The sequence below is a fragment of the Paramisgurnus dabryanus genome, chromosome 1 (assembly GCF_030506205.2).
Source record: "Paramisgurnus dabryanus chromosome 1, PD_genome_1.1, whole genome shotgun sequence".
Lineage (NCBI taxonomy): Eukaryota > Metazoa > Chordata > Actinopteri > Cypriniformes > Cobitidae > Paramisgurnus > Paramisgurnus dabryanus.
The window spans coordinates 57,162,851-57,187,244 of record NC_133337.1 but is presented as its reverse complement, the minus strand read 5'-3'; the positions used below and the strand labels follow the sequence as shown (position 1 = coordinate 57,187,244).

Below are 24,394 nucleotides of genomic sequence, written 5' to 3'. Positions count from 1 at the left end.
TACAGAGGAGGGCTGTAGGATTAAAGTTTTAAGAAAATTGGTAAATATGGAGACTTTTTACCCAAAGGTAAAAGAGGTTCAATTTAAAATTATTAATGATATTTATCCTTGTAATGTTTTTCTCCGACACAGATTTAATATGGAGTGTAATGAGTTCACTTTTTGTGAAGCAGACATAGGGCTCTATCTTACACCCGGCCCAATGCAGCGCAATGCGCGACGCAAGTGTCTTTTGCTAATTTCCACCCTGCGCAATTATCATTTTCACGTTTAGCGCCACGTTGTTTAAATAGCAAATGCGTTTGCCCCCCTTTTGCGCCCATGGGCGTTTTGGTCTGAAAACGAGGTGTGTTCAGGCGCATTGTTGGCGCGTTGCTATTTTGAGGCAACTAAAATAGACTACGCCATTGACCAACAAAAAACCTGGTCTAAAGTTTAAAGTCAATGGCGCAATATGTTTTTTGTTATTTAAAGAGCGCAGCATTACTAATATGCGCCTATAAACGGGACAACAACGCAGGTTTGCTTATCACATACATGAATGCACAGCAGCACAAAAACGCTTTTAAATATGAAAGATTAAAGGATTGAATGTAAAAGATTATTATTGAGTCTCTTGGACATAAATAAGGACTAATTATGAGACATTAGAAGGCACAAAGAGCTGCTTCACCTGTAGCCTGTAGTAAATAAATGCTTTGCTTTAAACAAATGCATCTATTTTAAAATGTTTTTAAATACTATCTTACGGATTTATTGTATATGATTACTCTGTACCTGTGGATATGGTGGGATGAGAAACATTTTTAAGTAATGCTTAAAAAAACCTGATGCTGTCCAACTGCTGAAACATGCGGAGAGCCGTTTGTAAATTCTTTATCTCCTGTTTGTTACAATTAAAGTATTTTTACAGTACAAACCTTTTCTTACATACTTGTAAATAATTTTTTGATGATATTGGATAGCCATACATTTAAAGCAATTAAACGCCTGCTTTTAATTCCATGACTAAAAGAAAACGGGTTTTAAAGGTTTTAATAAAAAAGAACAATTTCAATACAAGTGAAAAACAACACAATTATTAAACATTAATCTTAAACTGGGGATCTTCTTCCTCCGCTAAGTTTTTCAGTTTACAAAGTCCGTCATCTAAATAGGGATTAGACATAGCGCCAGCGCAACTGGCTTTTAAAGGGGATGAGAGCTGAGACTCTCATTGGTTTATTGCACGTTACGCCCAAAATACTCCCATTACTCATTAAAAAAAGGACCAACCCTTTTCGACCATGCACTCGGCGCACAAACCATTTTTCCCGTCATTAAATTAGCAAAAGTGGATTCGGACACGCCCATTAAGACGTTGCGCTGTGCGCTTTAGACAATACGCTTAGATCTTAAAATAGGGCCCATAGAGTCTTTGGAACATTTATTTTATTCATGCAAATTTTCAAAGAAATTATGGGATGACCTTTATATTTGGTTAAGTTTGAAATTTGGTATACCTGCCTTTAACTTTAAAACTGTAATATATTTGTCTTTTTTTTTTATTACGATCATGAATTCTTGGTGAACAATGTTGTGCTGTTGGCCAATTACTTCATACACAAATGCAGATTTTTTAAGAACCATCCCACTTTCCTACTTTTACATAAAGATTTAATGATCTTCTTCAAGTCGTTAAGACTGGTGTATAACAAAAAAGCCCTTAAATTATATAAACTTCTTAAGGTATTTTTTGATGATAACCCCCTTATGTAATTTTTTATTTTGTATTTATTTTCTTTGTGTTACCTAGGTTTATGATATTTATTTATATTTTATGCCGCTATTTGGACTTCTTTGTAAACTAATAAGATTTGTATCTTGAGTGTTGTTTGTTTTTTTGTATGGTTCATTGAGCAATAATAATAATAAAACAAAGTGTTAAACTTAATCTGTTCCACAACTTCACATATCGAAACACAAAAACATTTTAATGTTGTACGGACAATGTTGTAAAGTTGCAATCACCCCTAATATTATATCTCCCTTCTCTATTAAAAAAGTTGTTGAATATTGCCAGGGTGGTTATTTTTTTGCCTTATACATTATTTGTGCTGTTTGAATATAAACCAGATCAGTCCATTTCAATGTCTTTGATTTAAAAAAAATAATACATTTGTATGAACTTACGCCATGAATCATCCTTAAGGCTCTCTTTTGCAAAATAATTACAGATAATAGTCTGCATCACCGCACAGTAATATAAATATGGTAATATCAGCGCACAGTAAAGAATGTGGAATGATTTGTAGTTCAGAACATGTTTCGTTTAGTGTTGAAATACTAAAGTTTATTGTGTATAATGTATTATGTTTTATATGAGATTTCCAAGATATTTGGTCATCTATTATTACCCCAAGCAACTTTTTTAATTATCCCGTTCTATATCCACCCCATCTACCCGTATCCGGACTTGTATACTGTTATTACAATGACCAAATAACATGAAGTTGGTTTTATTAATATTAATGTTTAATGATAATTTTTTTCTATCAAACCATCTTTTTAATTTATACATTGCTGAAATAAAAGTCTCCACTAGTTCCTGTAAATCCCTCCAGAACAAAAATATTTGTATCATCAGCAAATAGAACTAGTTTTACTTTCTTTGTAACTTTACATATATCATTTATATATAATTAAAAACAATTGGACCCAGAACTGACCCCTGGGGTACACCACAAGTAATGTCCAACATAAATATATATATATATATATATATATATATATATATATATATATATATATATATATATATATATATATATATATATATATATATATATATATATATATATATATATATATATATATATATATATATATCAGGTGTTCAAATACTTATTTGCAGCTGTAACATAGAAATAAATAGTTAAGAAATCATACATTGTGATTGTGATTTCAGGATTTTTTTTAGATTATGTCTCTCACACCTACGATGACAATTTCAGACCCTCCATGATTTCTAAGTGGGAGAACTTGCAAAGGCAGGGTGTTCAAATACTTATTGTCCTAACTATATATATATATATATATATATATATATATATATATATATATATACACACACACACACACACACACACACACACACATACACTTTTATAATATAACGGTTATAATATTTTTATATTTTCTGTTAATAGACATTCTAAGACTGGATACAACACACATAAGGAGTTTGTTGCATACATTTTTTTTTATCTTGTAAACAAAGACTAAGCCCAACTGGAAAATACTAGGCATGATCAGTCATTATGATTATGAAATTACATTCATATTCTGTGCGAAAATCATTAGGTGTGTCTCCAGATTTACAAATACCATACATCAAACCATACCAGTTAAATCACATTAAATCACTGTTTATTTTAACAGAAGTCTCTTTATATACTATATAATACATTCCCTCAAATCACAAATTTTGTAAGTACATCACAACAAAACACTCCTAAGCAGAGCTGTCAAACTTCATTGCTGTTGTCACATTTAATTCTGTGTTTGTTTAGATACAGTACACTTGTTTTGTGATCGTACAGACATGTTGGCGCCTTCCTCTTGCTACACTCTTAAAAATGATGTTTAAAAATACACCACAACCTGTTTTATATCTTAACACACCCATGTGTCTAAAAAAATGATTCATTCAATTTACTCCATTTTTAAGGTAAGTGGTTGCAATCAAATAATTTTTGCTACATTTAAACAAAAGTTAAAAAATTATTATTTTTTTGTTTAAATGTAGCTTAAATAAACTGATTTCAACCACTTACCTTAAAAAAATTGAGTAAATGGAATTAATCTTTATTTTCTTTACATTTTATGTTACTTTTACACAATGTAATGTTCTTTAAAACACATGCAATGTGTTCAAATATTTAATCAATCATATTATTTACACAAGGTGTGTCTTAGATGTGCTATTTTTGACCAGTTTAATAAAAGCAATACAGTAAAATATTTTTTAAAGAATATAAACATAGGCTATGTATTAAAACTTGACTCCTACATTTTTACAAAGGTAATATTCATGTTATTTGAATTTTATAAAGACATTGTAAACAATTTTATATCTTGGATTATACAAAAAGGTTTTCTTTAAGAAATCATGTGAAGTGGTTTTACATAAGCAACATTGTTGAAATTCATAACTTTGTACTCATTTGTTCTTTGGATTGCATAAGCCTATAAATGTGGGAGGAAATACAAAAAAATTTTTTTATCAAAGAGACAATAATAAGTGATAAAAACAATGGTATTGCTACATATGTTTTAAAAGTAAGAAATCAGGAAACCAATCCTTCTATGCAATGTCGTTTTTTACTCCCTTACTGCTGCATTGGAGTTAAGCTGATTTGAAGCAATATTTTTTTTAAATTAAATAAATATAAACATATTTTTTTATATTTGACCCAACGATGAGTTAAAACATTTTGGGTTGAAACAACCCAGCATAGGTTAAATTACAACCCAGGGGGCTGGGTTTGTCTTTTTTACCTAATGTTAAGTTGAAAATAACCCAGCATGGTCCCCCGTTGTTAAGATGGTCGGCCTGCAGTTCACATAAGGGATAAACTTTCTAAGATTGGACACAACACACATAAGGGGCGTTTCTTGCATAAATTATTTTTTTCTTGCAAACAAAGACAAAGCCCAACTGGAAAAGACTATAGGCATGATCAGTCGATATGATCAAATTACATTCATAATCTGTGTGAAAAGCTAAAAAAACGCAGTTAAATTACCTTAAATCACTGTTTATTTCAACAGAAGTCTATTTATATAATATATAGTCTACATTCCCTCAAATCACAAATTATTTACATCAGAACAAAATATATAGCTGTCAAACTTCATTGCCGTTGTCAAAATTAATCGTTTGTTTGTTTACTTGTACACATGTTTGCGACTTCCTCTTGCTACACTCTTAAAACAGATGTGTAAAAAAACCCAATACAACCTGTTTTTATATATTAACAAACCAGTGTAGTTAAATTAAAATTTGTTAAAAAGGTTCAATTCAGGGGGCTAAAAATAACCCAGCATTTTTTAGAGTGTAGATATGCTGTTAACAACTTGCACATCTTACACCACTAACCCCTAAACTGGTTGGTTGCCAGTACAACCTGGTGTTTTCTGTATTAGAAAACGTTTTTAGATGCACAAAATGTCAAGTGAATCATTCATAAAATACCAGAGCTGTTCATTGGTTAGACAAAGTGCAAGAAATCAATTTAGTTAAAGTGCAGGCCATAATTTAATAAGCATACTATTTTATACTCATTTTACAAATGTAAACATATTGTATGTACTCTATTGTGCAACAAATGCTACTTTGTTCTCATTCAGACCTCTGTTTAGAGAATAGGGCCGGTAGCCTCTATAGCAGGCAGCCATTGAAAGTTCAGTGGTTTCCATAGCGATGCCTTTGTTAAATAAGTAAAACCTAGATGGTACTAAAACAGAGTTCCAGTGTTTGGTGTAAAAAGTTGTCAGGTGCTAAACACATTTGTTACTTGTGCTGGAATGGAAAGGAAGAGTAAACTGAACATCTGCAATGCATTTCTGGATCATCCAGGGACAAGTGATCTCCTTTGGTACATGTTTAGCCGTACATGAAATGAGGATTTTTGTCTGTCCACGGTCTAACAAATATCCTTCAATACGCTAATAGTGAAAAATGGTGAGTTTCTTTTTCCTTACATTATATATGTACAAGCTTGGTAAAAAAATATGTATATGTATGTATATATGTGTGTGTATATATGTATGTGTGTGTGTGTGTGTATATATATATATATATATATATATATATATATATATATATATATATATATATATATATATATATATATATATTTAACAAGCTTGTGCCTTTGTTCCACAAAATAGATTTATACATAGTATAAGAAAAAATTGTCAAAATATGTACCTCACCTTTAAATAGGGCAGCACACTTAAAAAAGATTTATGTACGATTAGGCTACATATATGTATACATTTATACATTTGGTATTGCCCTGTAAAAAATCTTTGCTGCCTTAAATATGTAACATTTAAGCTTATATTATTTATTGTTTATTTATTATTTACAGCAATTTGGTTAAAACACCCCAGCATAGGGACATTAACAACCCAGCTGTGTTTTTTATATCGATCTAGCCCTGGGTTAAAAACAACCCAGCACTTTTTAGAGTGCAATAGGACCTTTTTAAAAGGTACCGTCCCAGTTCACCAGTACCGTTTACTTGGGGTACTCCGGCATGCATGTTTGGTAAATTGGAGATGCCAAATTGTCCTTTCACTCCTTGTGTGTACCATTGGTATAGATTAACTTGTGTGTAGATCAATCGGTTCTCACCATGAATATAGCCATATATACTTGAATGTTGTCAAGATATAAATATACTATATGTATATTGTCTAATATCAGAGTGGTGGCTATGAAGTGGAGAAGTTTGTGGATACTCCCGATCATGATCTGATTTGTGTCATCTGTAAAGCGGTTCTCCGGTGGCCTGTACGACTTACATGCAATCATGTCTTCTGCAAAGAATGCATTTTACAGTGGATGAAACGGTAACATTGGGTTTGCAATGTACAGTTTTCTATGACTTTTCATTTTTGTAATTTTGTATGTGAGCAAGCATTAGAGCTATACTGTGCTTTCAGACAGGTGAGATGCCCATGCTGTAGAAAGTCTATCAACCAGGACCAAATGCTTGTTTTGTTTAAGCTGAGAAAATCCATTGGTCGCTTATCAATTAAGGTAGGACTGTAGGCACAATTGTGATGACTCAAGCCTAATAACTACTTAAGTTACTATTACACAGACTGATACAACTTCCTGTTTTTGTTTTTTAGTGTCAAAATCAACATCAGGGCTGCAGAGCCACATTCCCACTTTCTGATGAATCTCTCCACATATCAAACTGTCTGTATGAGTGGCAGCTCTGCCCACACGAGGGTTGCGGTGAACAGGTGCTGAGGAAAGATGCCCAGGCTCATGATCAAACCTGCAGCCATTGGCGACAACTGTGTCCCATGGGCTGCGGCACGCTGCTCTGTCGTGAGAACCAGACCCGACACAACTGCTACAGAGAGCTGCATCGACGCTATGTAGATGAACGGCGGAAACAAAGGGCTGTTGCAACAAACCTGCGCAGGGAGATGATTCGCATGCAGAGCCGCATGGCTCAAATGAAAAGGCAGATAAGTCAGCTGTGTGAAAGCCTACAGGTTGAAGATCTGGACGTTGAACCGGGGCAGGAAACAAGCACTTGGACCAACAGTGACACCAGCCATGCCTCCACCAGTCCAAGCAACAGCAGGCATCATCACAGTTTAAGAGCTAGACATACATAACAGCATTGAAATCGCTTGTTTTATGGAATACAGTAATACATTAAAGTTTTTACTGTATATATACCTGTGCAAGTGTTTATCTGTTTATCTACAAAACAGGAAAACTTAATGAAATGCATCTTTGCCCTGTTTAAAGGATATTACAGTTTATGCACACCAATGTGACAGATTGCTTATGTTTATTAAAAAAGCAAGATAAGTTACAAATAAATATTGATGAACTCTTGTACAGCTTCAAAACTAAGAGTTTTAAGAGTGTGATGCATAATGCATAACCTAAATAAACAATGTGTATTGCATTAAAATGCCTGCATGTTTTTTTTTTTGTTTTTTTTTGCTTTATTGGCCAATATTTTTTAAACTGTGACGAGCTGTGTTATTTAACAAGTTTAATTATTATATTTGTATACATTTAATATGGAACTTCAACATTTAAGGATTTATAACTAATAATACTTGAAACAGCAGTCATGACATGATGCAATAATGCAATAAAATAAGCATGTACAAAGTAGTATTGCATCAGTAAACTTAAGCTGGCAAGAAAGCTGTATTTATTACTGTAATGTTAATAATGTTACTACCATGGGTGCCAGATCTTTTAGTTATGCCTATGGAACTCTCTTCCCCTTGATGTTCGCAATAGCGAGTGCTTGTTGACTTTTAAAAACCGTCTTAAGACATATATTTTTATACAGGCTGTTTATGCAATGTTTTATTGAGATCTAAATGCATTTTACATGCATATGCTGTTTCTCTTTTGTGCGTTCTGTCCTATCCAGTGACCTGTATATTGTTTGTAAGGTGACATTGGGTGTTCTGAAAGGCGCCATGAAATAAAATGCATTATTATTATTATTATTATGAATTCAATCTCATGTATGTGAGGTTATAAAATGAATAGTTCCAGCCCACAAAGTAATTCATTTTGTTTAAAGAATTTGTTTTACTTGAACATTTGCATTCTTAAAGCGATACTCCAGCCAAATATCAAAATTATCCAATGATGTATACTCTCTCTCAAGCAATCCAAGATACAGATGTCCAACACATTTGGAGTAATTTTAGAAAATGCCATTGCTTTTCCAAGCTTATAATGGGAGAACACAGGGATCAGGTATCCCTGATTTATAAAATATCTTAATTTTAAACTTTATAAACTATAATAACTAGCTTCTGTTATAATAATAATAAACTTTATTTTATATAGCACCTTTAAAGTTGCATACCAAAGCGCTTTACAGAATCATAAAAATACATTATAACGTACACATACATCAGATTTAAGAACATATAATAGAAGTTGCATACAAAGTGTCACGAATGCTCATTACGCTAAAACTCTTGTGAATCATGTGAGTCCAAGATGGTGCTGTTATGGGAAGCTAGTTATTACCGTTTACAATTTTGAAATCTGAATATTTTTTGTATAAAATTGCATTGATTCCCGCAGAAGACATTTTTTAACCCATTAGAGCCATGTGGATTACTTCTGTGAGGGATGAATGCACTTTTGTGGGGTTTAAAGTCAGACGTTGATCCTTTTTTCTATTATTATAAAGCTTGGAAGAGCAAGGACATTTACTAAAATAACCCCAAATGTGTTTGTCTGAAAAATGATGGACATATGTATTTTGGATTGCTTGAGATTGAGTACATCATGGGGTAAATGTAATATTTGGCTGGAGCATCCCTTTAATATTTCTACTGTGGTAACTATTTATGAAACTGTCCACGACTATATTAAAAACAACAATAAACCACAGCCTGTTGTAACTTACTGCTTAAGCATATTTGAAACCTACTGAAACTGTGCTGTGATGTATAAATGAAACTGAATCTTTGTTACAGTTTCTGAAAGTATTGCATTTTTATGTCGGTCCACAAGGAGGCACTACTGTATTTCTGAAGAATGTTCCAGATCACACCGTTCAGTGGAGGCTACAGAGGAGTGATGGGAAACTTGTGCAGGGTGTACATTGTCCATCCCAGAATGCATTAGTGGTAAGTAAATGTCATCCATGTTGGGCAAAACTAAAACTTTCTGGAAAATAGAAGAAAACTGAATAAGATTGGTTTTGGGGCTTCATTTAGGTGTTCAACTGAAAATTAAATAATTTATAGTAAAAGTTCTTTAAAGAGAGCTGAACCTGAAACTCATCCTTAAGCTTTTTCTCTATCCATTCGGTCACATGACAGAAAGTCACTTCTCGCTCTCCAAGCTTAGGTATGACTCTTAGATCAAGCTTCGGGGGCACGCAGAAACCATACCTGTGAAAGAAGACAAAAAGCAAGACTACAAGTTTAACAAATTTGTCTATTTTTCTGATTGGTTAAAAAGCACAAGCCACTCCTCTGACTCCCTTCAGCCTAGAGCTGTGACAGAGATATGTACAGTATATATTTTTAGTGGCAAAATGTCACTTAATACAGCTTAAACATGTTCCTAATCCTTAAACCTCAAATTGAAATTTAATTATGTCCAACTTTTAATCAAAGAGTGAATGATGTCAAATGATTACACTAGATAATCTTTGTAAACATCTTGTGAGCTTAAGCAAAGCTTCAGTCTCTAATGCAACATGAGCGTGTCATACCATATTCTGTCTGTAGGGGGATGTGGTATGTTGACAGCAAGTGTTCCTGAGAGCTCTTGAACTTCCACAGTGAGCAGCAGAGGGGTGTTGGACATTTCTTCAAACTTCTTTTTTATGTATTCATTTTCGGTGGCCTTCTGGAAATACTTTGATTTAGCAATCTTGTCGACGAATCTCAAAATCCGCCTACTAGTGCTGCCACCAGCTGCAGCTCTGTGGGGAGCAATGTAACATTTTCATCACAGCCTTGATGTTCTCTACACACTAAAGAAACCCAAAATAACATAGCGGTACAATAATACATAACAAGTACAGTTAAAGTAGAAGATTAAAAGCAAATGACCTCATAATTGGTGTCTAAACCCAACTAGGGGTCTTAGCCAATAGCCTATGTGTGACAACCAAGCTAAAGTCCTTTTTCTGATTTACTGTTTTTTTACATAAAATCATCCTAGTGTAATAAGTGATTAAAATCAATACTTGATTCTCCTAATTTTATAATTGCATTATTAAACTTTTAAAGGGAGGGTCACATACCCAAGATGCACAGGATCATTTAAAATGATTTTCAGATAAATTACATAAAAAAATCTAATTTATTTCAATTGGTTAAAACTCTCAAAACCCTTTTTAGATTTAACTTAAAGATGACTTTTTATCTAAAATTATGTATTTGTGTTTACTTGACGAAAGGAATTCATATACATCTGCTATGACACAAGGTTGCGTATATTATGAGGGATTGAGTGAATTCTTTAAGGTCTGGTTAAATAATAATTACCCCTCAGCAGCAGGTTGGGTCTTCTCTGTGGGAGCTCCATGTGTGTCAACAGATGACATTTCTTCTTCATCTGAGGATCCTGCACTTGAGGATTCCTCCTCACTGTCAGCCAGCACTGAGAGCCTAGACCTGCTCCTAAAGAGCAATATTATAATCATATATCACAAACATAAATCTAAACTATAAAAATGTTTCTTTCTTTTTAATTGATTTAGTATTTTAATATTTGAACACTTATAAAGCTACATTGCATATTTCTAGAAAATATTGTTATATACTGTAGTCAGTGGCGGCCGGTGACTTCTCTTCCAAGGGGCGCGAATTCAAAACGTGTTCAGGGTGTCTTGTGCTGCTCGTCATGTCAAAAATATGTGTTTGTTGCATAATGTGAACCATGTGCATCAGTGGCGGCTCGTGACTGCTCATCCGAGGGCGCTAATTCAAAATAAGTGTTTGTTGCGTCATGCGAGCCATGTGCATCACGTGTTTTGTCAAAATAAGTGCCTGCTCCACACGCGTCAAAACCGTTTATGATAAAAGAGACCCTCACAATCACAAAATACACGCAAGACACTCCCTAAACAGTAAACTCTGATTATGCATGAGATTATGCGAGTCTCTGGCAAACGCGTGTCTCTTATCATAAACCCTTTAGACGTGTCTGCAGCAGGCACATATTTTGATAAGACACGTGATGCACACACGATCTCTCGAAGCCCAGAACACATATTTTAAAAAAAGGAACCACACACATGATGAGCTACATACATGTTGTGACGAGCTTCGCATCATGCGCCCTCGAAAAAAAGTCACCAACCACCACTGACTTTAGTGTTCAAAAACTAACATTATTTCAGAACTACTACTGATTTAAAGGTACACTGTATAGATGTTAGCGGCATCTGGTGGTAAGATTGCATATTGCAACCAACAGTTCAGTCCACAGTTTACCCCTCCCTTTCGAAAATGCATAGAGCAGCTACGGTAGCCGGTATTGTGAGCTTAAGTGCAAGCATACAAAGCAGTAACATTATTAGCAGCATAAAGTAAAGATATGTTTTAAATAAAAATAAAAATTATATAAAAATATATGTGGTTTTGAACTGTTTCGAACCCTGCTCCATATGTAACACAATTAAATATGAGATAAAACACTTTTCATTCTTCAGGAAAATCTAAATCTGAATTTCTTCAATTCTACACAAACTCACAAATCATTGATGGCCTCAAGCTCTGTGTCTGCCTCCAGGACTCCCTCCTTCCCAAGTCTGGAGAGGTTTATCTTGGTCTCCAGATTCATCTGTAGAGCCCCTGTGTACTCCACCTCCAAATGCAACCAAAGACCTAACAAACAAAGATATTTGTCTTTTCATTTTGCCATTTTATAAATGTCAAAATGAGATGACAGAAAACAATGCACACGGGCACAAATATGATTCAGATTCAAACCTGTATCTCGCACACGAGCACCACATGTAAATGCTACACACGTCTGCAATGAAAAATCTAAATAATAGATCTGTTTCTATTTTAGTGCTGACTAATACTTTTGTAAGGAATTAAAAGTAAACGGACACCTAAAGACATTAATAAGCTAAATGTGTATGTCAAGAGTTAAAAATATAAGCGGTTAATAGTTTTAACAAATCATATAGCACAGTAAAACACTTACACATGCATCAGCCCACATTATAAATCCATCAACGGTATGAGAGTCAGACTGTCAAACGTCATTTTGTGTTACATAACACATCATAATAGTGAAAGATGCACCCTGGGCTCCACAGAATACATTATAAGTCACTTCTCATGTGTGATAATATTACCGTGTTAAACACAATGCTTAGACATGCTTAGTTTGCTTGAGCAGAGAGATGTAATGTTACGTGCTCCTCTGCCCTGTGAGATTACAGGAGGATAAAAACATCTCATCTACTGCTCAATGCAGGAACATAATAACACATACGCTCAAGCAGTCCTAATGGATGAATGACCTAATCTGCTCTTTTATAAAAGGCCTGCACGCTTACCTCTCCCGTTGACCTGTGGCAGAGCCGTGCCTGTTATCTGGGGCATGCTGGAGCCCATGGCCAGTTCGGAAAGGGTCAGTTCATCCATGAAGTAAGGCAGCTGTAGGTAAACACAAAAACATATGGAAAGATCCACATATGCCTCTATAAAAACATCCATACTGTACCTATATGTGACCCATAACATGAAACTATAAAATTAAAATACCACTAAATAATGACTAAACAACATTTCTGTTGTCTTATGTTGACTGATTCTGGTATATAGCAATCTTAAACCATATCACTGTGAAAATTTATTTGGTTTCCTTTAAATTGCCTTTGAGTCAATTAAACTTAGAAATATTAGTTGACAACCATTTTTACTAATATTTGTATTAATAAAGTAAAAAAATACTAATAAAGAGTTATTTTAATATTTAGAATTAATACTAAAATGTCGAGGTAACTAAACATTTTAAGGCAACCAGCTAATTTACTTTTTAAAGTTTTTTTTATATTTGTATATATATTTTATATTTCATTCATTTAACATTGTTGTCACTGAATCATTTTTTTTTTAACTAATTGTGCACAAAATTCAAATACTTTTACAATTTTGAAATGATCCTGTCTTTCCTGTCTCTTATATTACCCGGATTTTGCTTAGCTTCCGTTGTATCTTAGATGCCACTTGATCGGCCCAGTACTTCTCATGAAGGAAGTCCCAAAAGATTCGGCCAATCAGAGCATTCAACCATACAGGCCTTGTTTCATCGTCATGGCAGCAAAAGTTGTGCTTTATAAAGGATGGAAAACTTTAAAATAGATATTGTATGCTCACTTTAAATAATAATAAACTTTAAATAATAAATACTTTTCTATTTCCGAAATTGAAAAATATGTCAATCAATTTCTTATTAAAGTCTCTCACCTGCTGTTTGTCAGTGGGACTACTTTGGGGGCTGGAATGGCAGGAGCTTGACAGAGGACCCGCATATCCTGAGAAGATGAGACCGATCATGTAGGAAGTATAGTCTGGTAAAATGTCATCCTTTGCTTTGCCAATGGGGTCACTGTGAAACACATCTTCATTGCTTTCCTTGCTTTCACCACCATGTAAGATACCCAAAGGGTTTTCCTCATGCAACACAGATTTGTCTGCAGAGCAAAAGAAATAACCAGTATTGTACTTATTATGATATGTTGGAGGAAAAATAAACTTTGTCAAGAAACGATAGCCCTTTATCTTATTACAGCAAAGTGTAATTACTTAAAGATGCAATGTGGGACTTTTAGCGGCATCTAGAGGTGACACAGTGAATTCCAACAAGTGCCTCATGCTGCGTTTACCAGCCGTGGTAGAGGCGGCAAGCGTGGGTGATTTACATGTTAAGTCAAGGCAAAGACGTGATTACACGCGGATTATTGTCCTGCGGCACGGTAGGCACGATAGGCGCGGCGCGGCGTGGATGGCGTGGAATGCGTGGAAGGCATGGCGCGTTCTGCGCGAATTGAGCGTTGCCGCCGAAAACGCGCGAGTTGAAAAATCTGAACTTCGCCTGATTTCCTCGCCGCGTTAACCTATCAGGACCTTGCTGTAGTAGTGACGTGATTACAGGAAGCGAGCGGAGTGGGCGGAGTCTCGGCGGAGTCGCAGAAGCCCCTCCCATGATGCAAATTTCCGAGTGAATTTCTCGAATGACTAAAATTTGAAGCAAGAACAGTTAGAACAGTTTGTCCGTTTAGGGCTACTATAGAAAAATGGCGGCAACTTCCATGTAGGGTGACCCGCGGTGTATGTAGATAAAATGGCTCATTCTAAGGTAATAAAAACAATACAGTTAATTATGTAAGGTCTCTAATGTAGTTATGTATATTATATTGCATTTCTGTCAAGAGATCCTTCTAAAAGTTACACATTGCACCTTTAACAAAACCATTCATTAATACAAAATAACTGATTTGTTTTATTTGTATGTCAGCTTAATGGGCTTGACTTAATTTTATTTTATCTTAATTGATAGCAAGTTTCCCACCAAGTATGCATTCAAAATGGTCCTCTTCGTTGTAACTGGATGCAGAAAGCAGTCGATGGAACCACTCCTCTTTTTCCCGCCCCGTTCTTCCAAAGAGAAACAGTGTGATAGGACGGCCAATGGGCTTCTCCGCTTTCTGTCTCACCCCCTGTCCCTCAACTGTCTCCTCCTCCACATTCATTTCTTCTTCAGCCAAACGTATGCAAATGGGATACTTCCTGTTCCACACTCTCTTGTGTGCCAAAGCCAATGGCATAAGAAATACCTGTTACCAAGGCAACAACCTCATTAATATTTGCATCATTCCAAAACTCTACCACAATTTCAAGCCATAAGCAAAACTGTGTCACGCTATCACAGAAGTGTATTGTACGTCTACTAAAATGCTCAAATGAGGGATACACCGACCTTGCTTCCAGTGAGTCTAAATATCCGAGAGTGGGTGAAATTCTTTTCGTAGCAGATCTCATCAAAGGCGGCCCAGCGGGGAATGTTGTTACGGGGGTAGTCAAGCCGCAAATAGGCTCCTTCCAATGTGACAAACACAGAGTGCATGAGGGATGGGTGGTAGGTCTCTATATCATATGTGTACATTTCATTCATCCAGCCCTGAAACGCAGAAACACATCACTTAAATCTTTGCATGGCTGCATCCTTGCTGTAAAGTAGCACAGAGACAGACAAATTAAAGAAGTGGAGCATCAGGATACAAGCTGTGGGTGTGTGTTATTTTACACAGATGTCAGGATTGATCAAGAAACAGAGCAGTAATGTGGGACTTGCTGAGTCTTTGGAGAAATGCAGCAAGGACATCGGATTTGGTGAAATTAAGTGAAGTGCAGGATTTGTTTTAACAGCAGTCTGTGAGACAATTCACCTAGGGTGCTTTTTTGTTGCTTTTCTTAGCACTTAAATTACCAGTGGCTGCAATGTCTCAGGCATTGTTCATTGCTCGAGTTAATATTGCATTTACATTTATGCATGTGGCTTACACCTTTATCCAAAGCAACTTACAGTGCATTTAAGCTATACATTTTTACCAGTATGTCTGTGAATTCCTTGAAAATCGAACCCACAACCTTTGTGCTACTAGGCAAGGCAAGGCAAGGCAAGTTTATTTGTATAGCACATTTCATACACAAAGGTCATTCAAAGTGCTTTACATAGAAATGAGAAAACAAAAAATCAAAGATACATGAATTTAAAATATCAATTAAAAGAAAATAAATGTGATTTTAATAAAAACTGTTTAAATGTATGAAAAAGAATAAAACAGGAATAAAAGTATAAAACAGTTAAAAATAAGAATAAAAATAAGAATAAAAACAAGAGAAATAGAAAATAATTAAAATAGTGCATATATAATATAGTGCAATCAGTTCTGACGCAGCATAGTGCTCATTCAGTAAATGCATAGCTAAACAGATGTGTTTTGAGTCTGGATTTGAATGTGGCTACTGTTGGAGCACATCTGATCTCTTCTGGAAGCTGGTTCCAGCTGCGACTGGCATAATAGCTAAAAGCTGACTCTCCTTGCTTTGAGTGAACCCTTGGTATTTCTAGCTGATGTGATCCTAATGATCTGAGTGATCTGATGGGTTTATATTCAATGAGCATATCAGCAATGTATTGAGGTCCTAGTCCACTGAGTGATTTATATACCATTAATAATACTTTAAAATCAATCCTAAATGTAACTGGTAGCCAGTGTAGCGACCTGAGGACTGGTGTGATATGTTCATATTTTCTGGTTCTGCTCAGAATCCTGGCAGCAGCGTTCTGAATGAGCTGGAGCTGTCTTATGGTCTTTTTGGGAAAGCCAGTGAGGAGGCCATTACAATAATCCACAATGCTGGTGATGAAAGCATGCACAAGTTTCTCTAAGTCTTGTCTGGAAACAAAGCATCTAATTCTTGCGATATTTTTGAGATGATAGTATGCTGATGCGGGACTCCGCATGTCATGGATGTCCACTCAGATTTATAGCCACCTATACTTACATAATAACCTCTCCCTTCTAAGTATGACTTGAACCATTTCAGGACCACCCCAGAAAGCCCGACCCAGTTTTCCAGCCTGTCAAGAAGTATGTTGTGATCGACAGTGTCAAAAGCAGCACTGAGGTCGAGTAGCACCAGCACTGATAGTTTGCCTGTGTCTGTATTGAGGCGAATATCATTTATTATCTTTATGAGCGCTGTCTCTGTACTGTGGTGTGGTCGGAAACCAGATTGAAAAATGTCAAAGTAACCATTAGAAATTAAGAATTTGTTCAGCTGATTGAAAACAACTTTTTCAATGATCTTGCCTATGAAAGGAAGATTTGAGATTGGTCTGTAGTTGCTCAATACAGTGTTATCTAGGTTGCTCATTTTTAGGAGGGGCTTAACAACTGCAGTTTTAAGTGACTTTGGAAAAGTCCCAGAGTTAAGTGATGAATTTACCACTTCTAGGAGATCTGCTTCTAAACAGTTAAAGACACTTTTGAAAAAAAATGTTGGGAGTGTGTCAAGGGCGCAGGTTGATGTTTTAAGATGCTGTACTGTTTCTTCCAAAATTTTACCATCAACTGCTTCGAAATCAGACATTGTAACTACTTTCTGATGTTGTGGTCTGATTTGTCTGACCCCGGCGCAGCTCAAGGATGTGCTGATCACCTTTCTGATATTATTGATTTTCTCAGAGAAGAAGTTAGCAAACTCACTGCATTTGCTGTCTGAGAACATTTCACTTGGAATGTGACTTGGGGGGGTTGTTAGTCTCTCTATAGTAGCATGTTTTTGTTTATAATATTTGAAAAGAAAGTCTGTCTAGCTTTGCCTAGTTCCACACTGAAAGCACGAAGGCTGTCTTTATAGATATTATAATGGACTACAAGTTTTGTCTTCCGCCATATGCGCTCAGCTTTTCTGCATTGTCTCTTCATATTCTGCACCTCTGTTGAGTTTCTCCAAGGTGATTTTTGCCTGCCATTCTTCTTCCTGACTTTTACAGGAGCAATATCATCGATTGCACTCTTAACTTTCGAATTAAAGGAATCAAGGAGAAAATCAACAGAGTCTGCAGATATGCTTGGTGTTAAAGATATAGCCTTCATAAATAGCACACTGGTGTTCTCATTTAAGGATCTCTTTTTGACAGACACAGATTTAGTTTCAATAGGAGGAGAGATTAATATATCAAAGAAAATACAGAAATGATCAGACAGTGCTACATCCTTAATTACAATTGATGAAATGTTTACATCCTTGCTGATAATTAAATCTAGAGTGTGTCCACGATTGTGTGTGGGTCCATGTACATGTTGAGTCAGATCAAAAGTATTTAAAACAGCTGTGACATCTTTTGTCATACTGCTTTCTGGCTTATCTATGTGAATGTTAAAATCTCCAGCAATAGCAAAACTGTCAAACTCTGAGGAAATCATTGATAACAGTTCTGTAAAGTCCTCAACAAATGCTGGAGAGTATTTTGGGGGCCTGTAAATAATGATCAGTAGAATGCGTGGAGTACCCTTCAACACAATACCTAGATATTCAAAAGACGGGTAATTCCCAAATGACACTTGCTTACATTGATAGACATCTTTAAAAAGAGCAGCTAACCAAATGCTTTACCAGTTGAGCTACAGAAACACTACAAGCACATAGTACTACACTCACTGTCCAAAAAAGGTCAATAAATGGTTAAAATGGTTCTTTTATGTATCAGTTAGGTATAGATATGTATACATTCGGTACCAATATGTACCTTTGAGGTACTAATATGTACATTCGATGAACTCCATTGGTGCAAAGGTGTATTTTTTGAAAGGGTACAGCCCCCGTGACAGTTAGAGACCATTTTTCTGACAGTGTATTACACCAGTTCTGTTTGGACACAATTGCTGTAGCATTAGAGACTCAATTAAAATTGCTTAAAATTAACATCAAACTCACCTTGAGAAAAATACATTTGCTTTGTTGATGCTCAAGGAGAAAATTTGGTCTATTTGGGTGCTTGGTAGATGAACGTCCAGTGGAGCTCCATCGGATAAGCATAAGCCCCAGCATAAACCCAAATGCTAAGCCGAGAAACAGGCCAGACCAATAAGGTGACAGTGGCAAGATAAAATAGCAGTATGACAGCAATGCTACATAGGCAAGACCCACTGGAACAGATGAGGAGTATTGGTCTGCCACATCAGTCCTATTCTTATTTGTGCTGTACTCCATCATAGGTCCAGCATCTTCTTGTCTACTATGGTGTACACATGCACTGCAGGATTTCTGTGCACATCGTTTGCGTCGTTTTACCGGCCAGTTGCACTGCGGCAGCATCTCGCAATCTGCTTTCCTTCCACTCTTAGGAGATTCGCCTACTGTCAAGTCAGTAAGCGATTTCGCAATTCCAAAACCTTTGTAGCTTGGGGAGTCTATTGACCCTGTGCTTTTTTGGTGTTTGGGACTGCCGACACTGTCCTCACGCATGATCTTACTGAACATGCTTAAAGGTTCTTGCACGGCCTCTGAGAATTTGCGTCGAGTGTCCTCAAGCTCCATTTTGAAGAAACTGGCTTTGGGCTCAGTTGGTGACAGGTGGACCGGAGACGGAGGGGCAGTGTGGGAATCGCCTTTGCGGGTTTTAGACTGTGTGAATTGTGTAAAAAGGTGGAGATTGAGCTTAGAATCGGACTTGGATTGGGACACTTCGGGCTCGCTACGGGAAAGCTCGGTTGAAATCGATTTGACGAGGCTGAGAAGCGGCTTGGGTTTCAGAGATGAGTCTTTTAGATCCAACTCCGTAGACAAAGACTTTACAAAGCTGGCCAAGGGCCGGTGGGTAGGTGATAGGAAACCAGAGCTCAGGGTGAAAGAGTCTGCTAGGGAGCCTTGGGAAGATGGAGAGAGAGGAACGTTGAATGCAGGTGAGTTGATGCTCCAGTCCTCCTCAGCCTGAATGTCAACCGAACATGGTATTTTCTTTGGGAGGGAGCTGAGTGACTTTTGGCCGTCACAGTCCATTGTAAATATGAGGTCATTGTCATCAAGACTGTCCCATTCACCTTCAGTGCCAGTCAGATGGATCACGATACCCTTTTTGTCCATGTCTGCTGTCTGCTGCTCAGGTGGAAGAGGCTTTAGGCCCGACCTCTGGATCCCACAAGGCAATCTATGGATTCCTTCATTTCCTGTCCTCCCTGCCATGGTGTATCTCTACACAGCAAGTAGAAAATATTACAACAGTTGTTTTACTTCAGCTTTCATCAGCAGTTTTCAGAACATCATAGAGCCTTATGACTATCACTGGCAAATAACAGTTTAAACAAAACAACTTTTATGACATTTTGCATCATCCATCTTCCAAGAACTGATCTCCTGCTACAGGAAAACCCCTGTAATGGTACTAGAGTCTGCATGAGCAGGGATTTTGTTAATAACAATCTGCCTACTGTAAGCTGCACCAAAAGGCTCTGACATGATGTTTCTACTCTACATATAAGGGTTTAAAAAAGACTAAATCTTTAACTCATGCATTTTTTTGCCTGGTAATATCCTCTGTGTGCAGAAGGGAAAGTACTGGAGCGAGAACGATGCTGCATACAGTATTTGCATTTTCACTTTAATGTTACATCAACCCCAAAGCCATGAAAATGTACCTTTCACTTACAATTTAAGTTTTTTTCCACTGAGAAATAAAAAAGAAGCCTACTTAGAATAATGATTGTAATTCATTTATTCATTATTATTAAATGATTAAATAAGGTTACATAATACATTTGTGTGCAGTAAGAACATACAATAGAACTGATTTTCATTTTGTTGAGCCAATAATTGTACTGTAGGCAAAAGGTGCTTAAAAGGTTCTTTACATCGATGCTGTAAAAAAACCTTTTTAGGTTCCACAAAGTCAATTTCTTTACATTTATATAATTTGAAGAACGTTTTTTCACCTTAAAGAACTTTTTGTAAAACAGAAAGGTTCTTCAGATATTAAAGGTAAGGCGTCACCCCACCCTATTGAGTAACATTTATGGAACCTTCTGGGGGACCCCAGGTCTAATCTTACTGAAATAACCATCTGACAACCGCCAAAAAACTACTTACAATGAGGAAAATAAATATTTGAACACCCTGATATTTTGCAAGTTCTCTCACTTAGAAATCATGGAGGGGTCTGAAATTGTCATCAAAGGTGCATGTCCACTGTGAGAGACATAATCTAAAAAAAATCCAGAAATTACGATGTATGATTTTTTAAACTATTTATTTGTATGATACAGCTGAAAATAAGTATTTGAACACCTCAGAAAATCAATGTTAATATTTGTTACAGTAGCCTTTGTTTGCAATTACAGAGATCAAACGTTTCCTGTAGTTTTTCCACATGTTTGCGCACACTGCAGGAGGGATTTTGGCCCACTCCTCCACACAGATCTTCTCTAGATCAGTCATGTTTCTGGCCTGTCACTGAGAAACATGTGTTTGATCTCCCTCCAAAGATTCTATATTGGGTTTAGGTCTGAAAACATTGATATGCTTCTTACAGAGCCACTCCTTGGTTATCCTGGCTGTGTGTTTCGGGTCATTGTCATATTGGAAGACCCAGCCTCGACCCATATTCAATGCTCTAACTGAGGGAAGGAGGTTGTTCCCCAAAATCTCGCAATACATGGCCCCAGTCATCCTCTCCTTAATACAGTGCAGTCGCCCTGTCCCATGTGCAGAACCCCCCCCCCCAAAGATGCTACCACCCGCATGCTTCACAGTAGGGATGGTGTTCTTGGGATGGTTCTCATCATTCTTCTTCCTCCAAACAAGTGGAATTATGAAGTTATATTTTGGTCTCACCTGACCACATGACTTTCTTCCATGACTCCTCTGGACCATCCAAATGGTCATTGGCAGACTTAAGACGGGCCTGGACATGTGCTGGTTTAAGCAGGGGAACCTTCCGTGCCATGCATGAGTTCAAACCATGACGTCTTAGTGTATTACCAACAGAAACCTTGGAAACGGTGGTCCCAGCTCTTTCCAGGTCATTGACCAGTTCCTCCCGTGCAGTTCTGGGCTGATTTCTCACCTTTCTTAGAATCATTGAGACCCGACGAGGTGAGATCTTGCATGGATCCCCAGTCCGAGGGATATTGACAGTCATGTTTAGCTTCTTCCATTTTCTAATGATTGCTCCAACAGTGGACCTTTTTTCACCAAGCTGCTTGGCAATTTCCCCATAGGCCTTTCCAGCCTTGTGGAGGTGTACAATTTTGTCTCTAGGGTCTTTGGACAGCTCTTTGGTCTTGGCCATGTTAGTAGTTGGATTCTTGTATGGGGTGGACAGGTGTCTTTATGCAGCTAACGACCTCAAACAGGTGCATTTAGTTTAGGATAATAAATGGAGTGGAGGTGGACATTTTTAAGGCAGACTAACAGGTCTTTGAGGGTCAGAATTCTAGCTGATAGACAGGTGTCCAAATACTTATTTGCAGCTGTGTCATACAAATAAATAGTTTAAAAAATCATACATTATGATTTCTGGAATTTTTTAGATTAGGTCTCTCACAGTGGACATGCACCTACGATGACAATTTCAGTCCCCTCCATGATTTCTAAGTGGGAGAACTTGCAAAATAGCAGGGTGTTCATTAAATACTTATTTTCCTCACTGTATGTGTATAAAATCCACACACAACCTGTCCTGTATAAATGTTTGCATTTTTAATAACCATATATGGCTTTCTCTACAAGCATGGGTAGACAATGAAACAGCTGGGTGACACGTATTGTTCATAGCTGTGATTTTAGACCACAGGGTTAAAACACAATAATGTAGTGTGAAACATTTGCTGTCTATTATTTTTAGCCTTGACAGATGAAGTGAGAAAAAATAGATGAGGGAGACGTAGGAAAAATTGTGCAGACTCTAAACTCATAAAGATCCTAAAATGTCATTTGTCTGGTGGCATAACTGCATAACCCTTCTGAGGATCTTTGCATAGGAAACCTTTCTGCAGATTATTAAATGTAAGAAAAAAATGACTTTTTTATGAAGGATCTTTGGCTAAACACATAGGTTTTTTTAAGGCATTACTGCAGAGAACCAATTCAACATCATAATTTTTTTCAGGAGTGTGTTGAAACGCAAGAATATAGACAGAAGTAATGCAATTCAGAACGTATTGCAATCTAGACTAAACTACTATCTAAAAAAATTTGTTAATGCTAAACATCACTGCATGCATAGTCGTTCATAAAACGTATTAAGCCTATATTATATGCATATAATAATAATGCAACTATAATAACAACAACTATAACCCCTCAACGGGACATTTCTACTGTAGATATTTCTTGATACATCTGTCGATGTGACACCTCAGATTTTAGAGCAGATTAATGTCAGATAAACTGGAATTAAAGTCATGCAAATGTTTCAGATGGATTATCATCATTAAGCATTCACAGAGTGATGATGTGATTGGTGCAGAAAACAAAGTTCAGAAAAAATGACGTTTAATTGGCTGCAATAAATAATAAAAACTGCATGTAATTCATCAAAGCAGATTGCTATCAGCTGCATAATAAATGATAAAGCAAATCACAATAAATGCACGTATAAACTACAGTAAAACAACTTATTTAACAGAAGTACGTGTCCATTTCCAAATAACTTACCTAATTTCCGCACCATGGGATTTTCGGGTCACCGAATAATAACATCTTAACGCCGTGCTGTCAGTAGCATGAAGTCGCACTTCTCCGCTTCAATCACGACAGCTGACACTTTCTTTAAACGTCTTGCATGATTCATAAGTCTGCACACAGCTTGGTATCAGATTGAATGCTGCTACATTAAAGCCGATAGCGCGCGCTTATGGCATCATTGCGCTCGCGGTGCCGTGCAGATGTGCGCGTGTCGGTAGGTAATCTGGATCCTCCAAAATAAAACTCGCATTTTTGAATGATTACTGCACTTCTTTCGTACATCCCGATATGTGAACCTGTATAAAAAATAACTCCTCCCCCCACAGCCTCCATCTACCCAGATGTGATCTGGCCAAGCGTAGTTTCTCAATCTGATTATAGAAAGCATGGCTGCAGTCCACTTTAATCTCTATTTAAAATAAAATCTGCTCTAACATCCACTCACAGATAAAGATATAGCCTAACATAACATGACCCAAAACATGTTGATGGCACAAAACAGCCACAATAAATCTGACAAAACAACATCACAGAAAAAAAGGATTATAGTTATTTTTAACTATATATAAATCATCAACTATTACATTTGAAAGCAAGATCTGCAGTCTTTCTCATCACATTTCACCCTATGATACTAGGAAAGTGGGGTAAAAGAGGACAATTACTTCGGCCTAGATAAAGCAATGTGTAGCTCTCAATTGCAGTTCTTTCTGTGCTGAAAAATGACAAACGTTTCTTTAAAATATGCACAATGCGTGCTGACTTTGTACTAACAAAGCCTCATAACATGGCTAAATTAAAGAACAACATCATATCTCATAATTTGGATAGAATTAACAATGAGCAGTTTTGATTTGGCAGCTAAACTCCTCTCAGT

General features: G+C 36.5%; 2 protein-coding genes across 2 annotated transcripts; one reads left to right on the top strand and one right to left on the bottom strand.

Moving 5' to 3' along the window:
* The first annotated feature begins 46 nt into the window (after positions 1–46).
* Positions 47–7,490, top strand: rnf151 (ring finger protein 151). Its single transcript, XM_065242797.1, has 4 exons — positions 47–67; positions 6,476–6,621; positions 6,715–6,811; positions 6,907–7,490. The coding sequence occupies exons 1-4, from the start codon at positions 47–49 to the stop codon at positions 7,405–7,407; spliced, it is 765 nt and encodes a 254-aa protein (XP_065098869.1). The 3' UTR covers positions 7,408–7,490.
* Positions 7,491–7,774: 284 nt separating this feature from the next.
* tex2l (testis expressed 2, like) lies at positions 7,775–24,312 on the bottom strand. Its single transcript, XM_065242517.1, has 12 exons — positions 23,488–24,312; positions 18,772–20,028; positions 15,242–15,442; positions 14,834–15,098; positions 13,729–13,955; positions 13,450–13,593; positions 12,816–12,915; positions 11,997–12,129; positions 10,786–10,920; positions 10,005–10,217; positions 9,558–9,678; positions 7,775–9,451 (listed from the first exon to the last, which is right to left on the bottom strand). Exons 2-12 carry the CDS (start codon positions 20,017–20,019, stop codon positions 9,302–9,304), a joined length of 2,937 nt encoding a protein of 978 aa, XP_065098589.1. The 5' UTR covers positions 20,020–20,028; positions 23,488–24,312; the 3' UTR covers positions 7,775–9,301.
* Between the last annotated feature and the right edge of the window lie 82 nt (positions 24,313–24,394).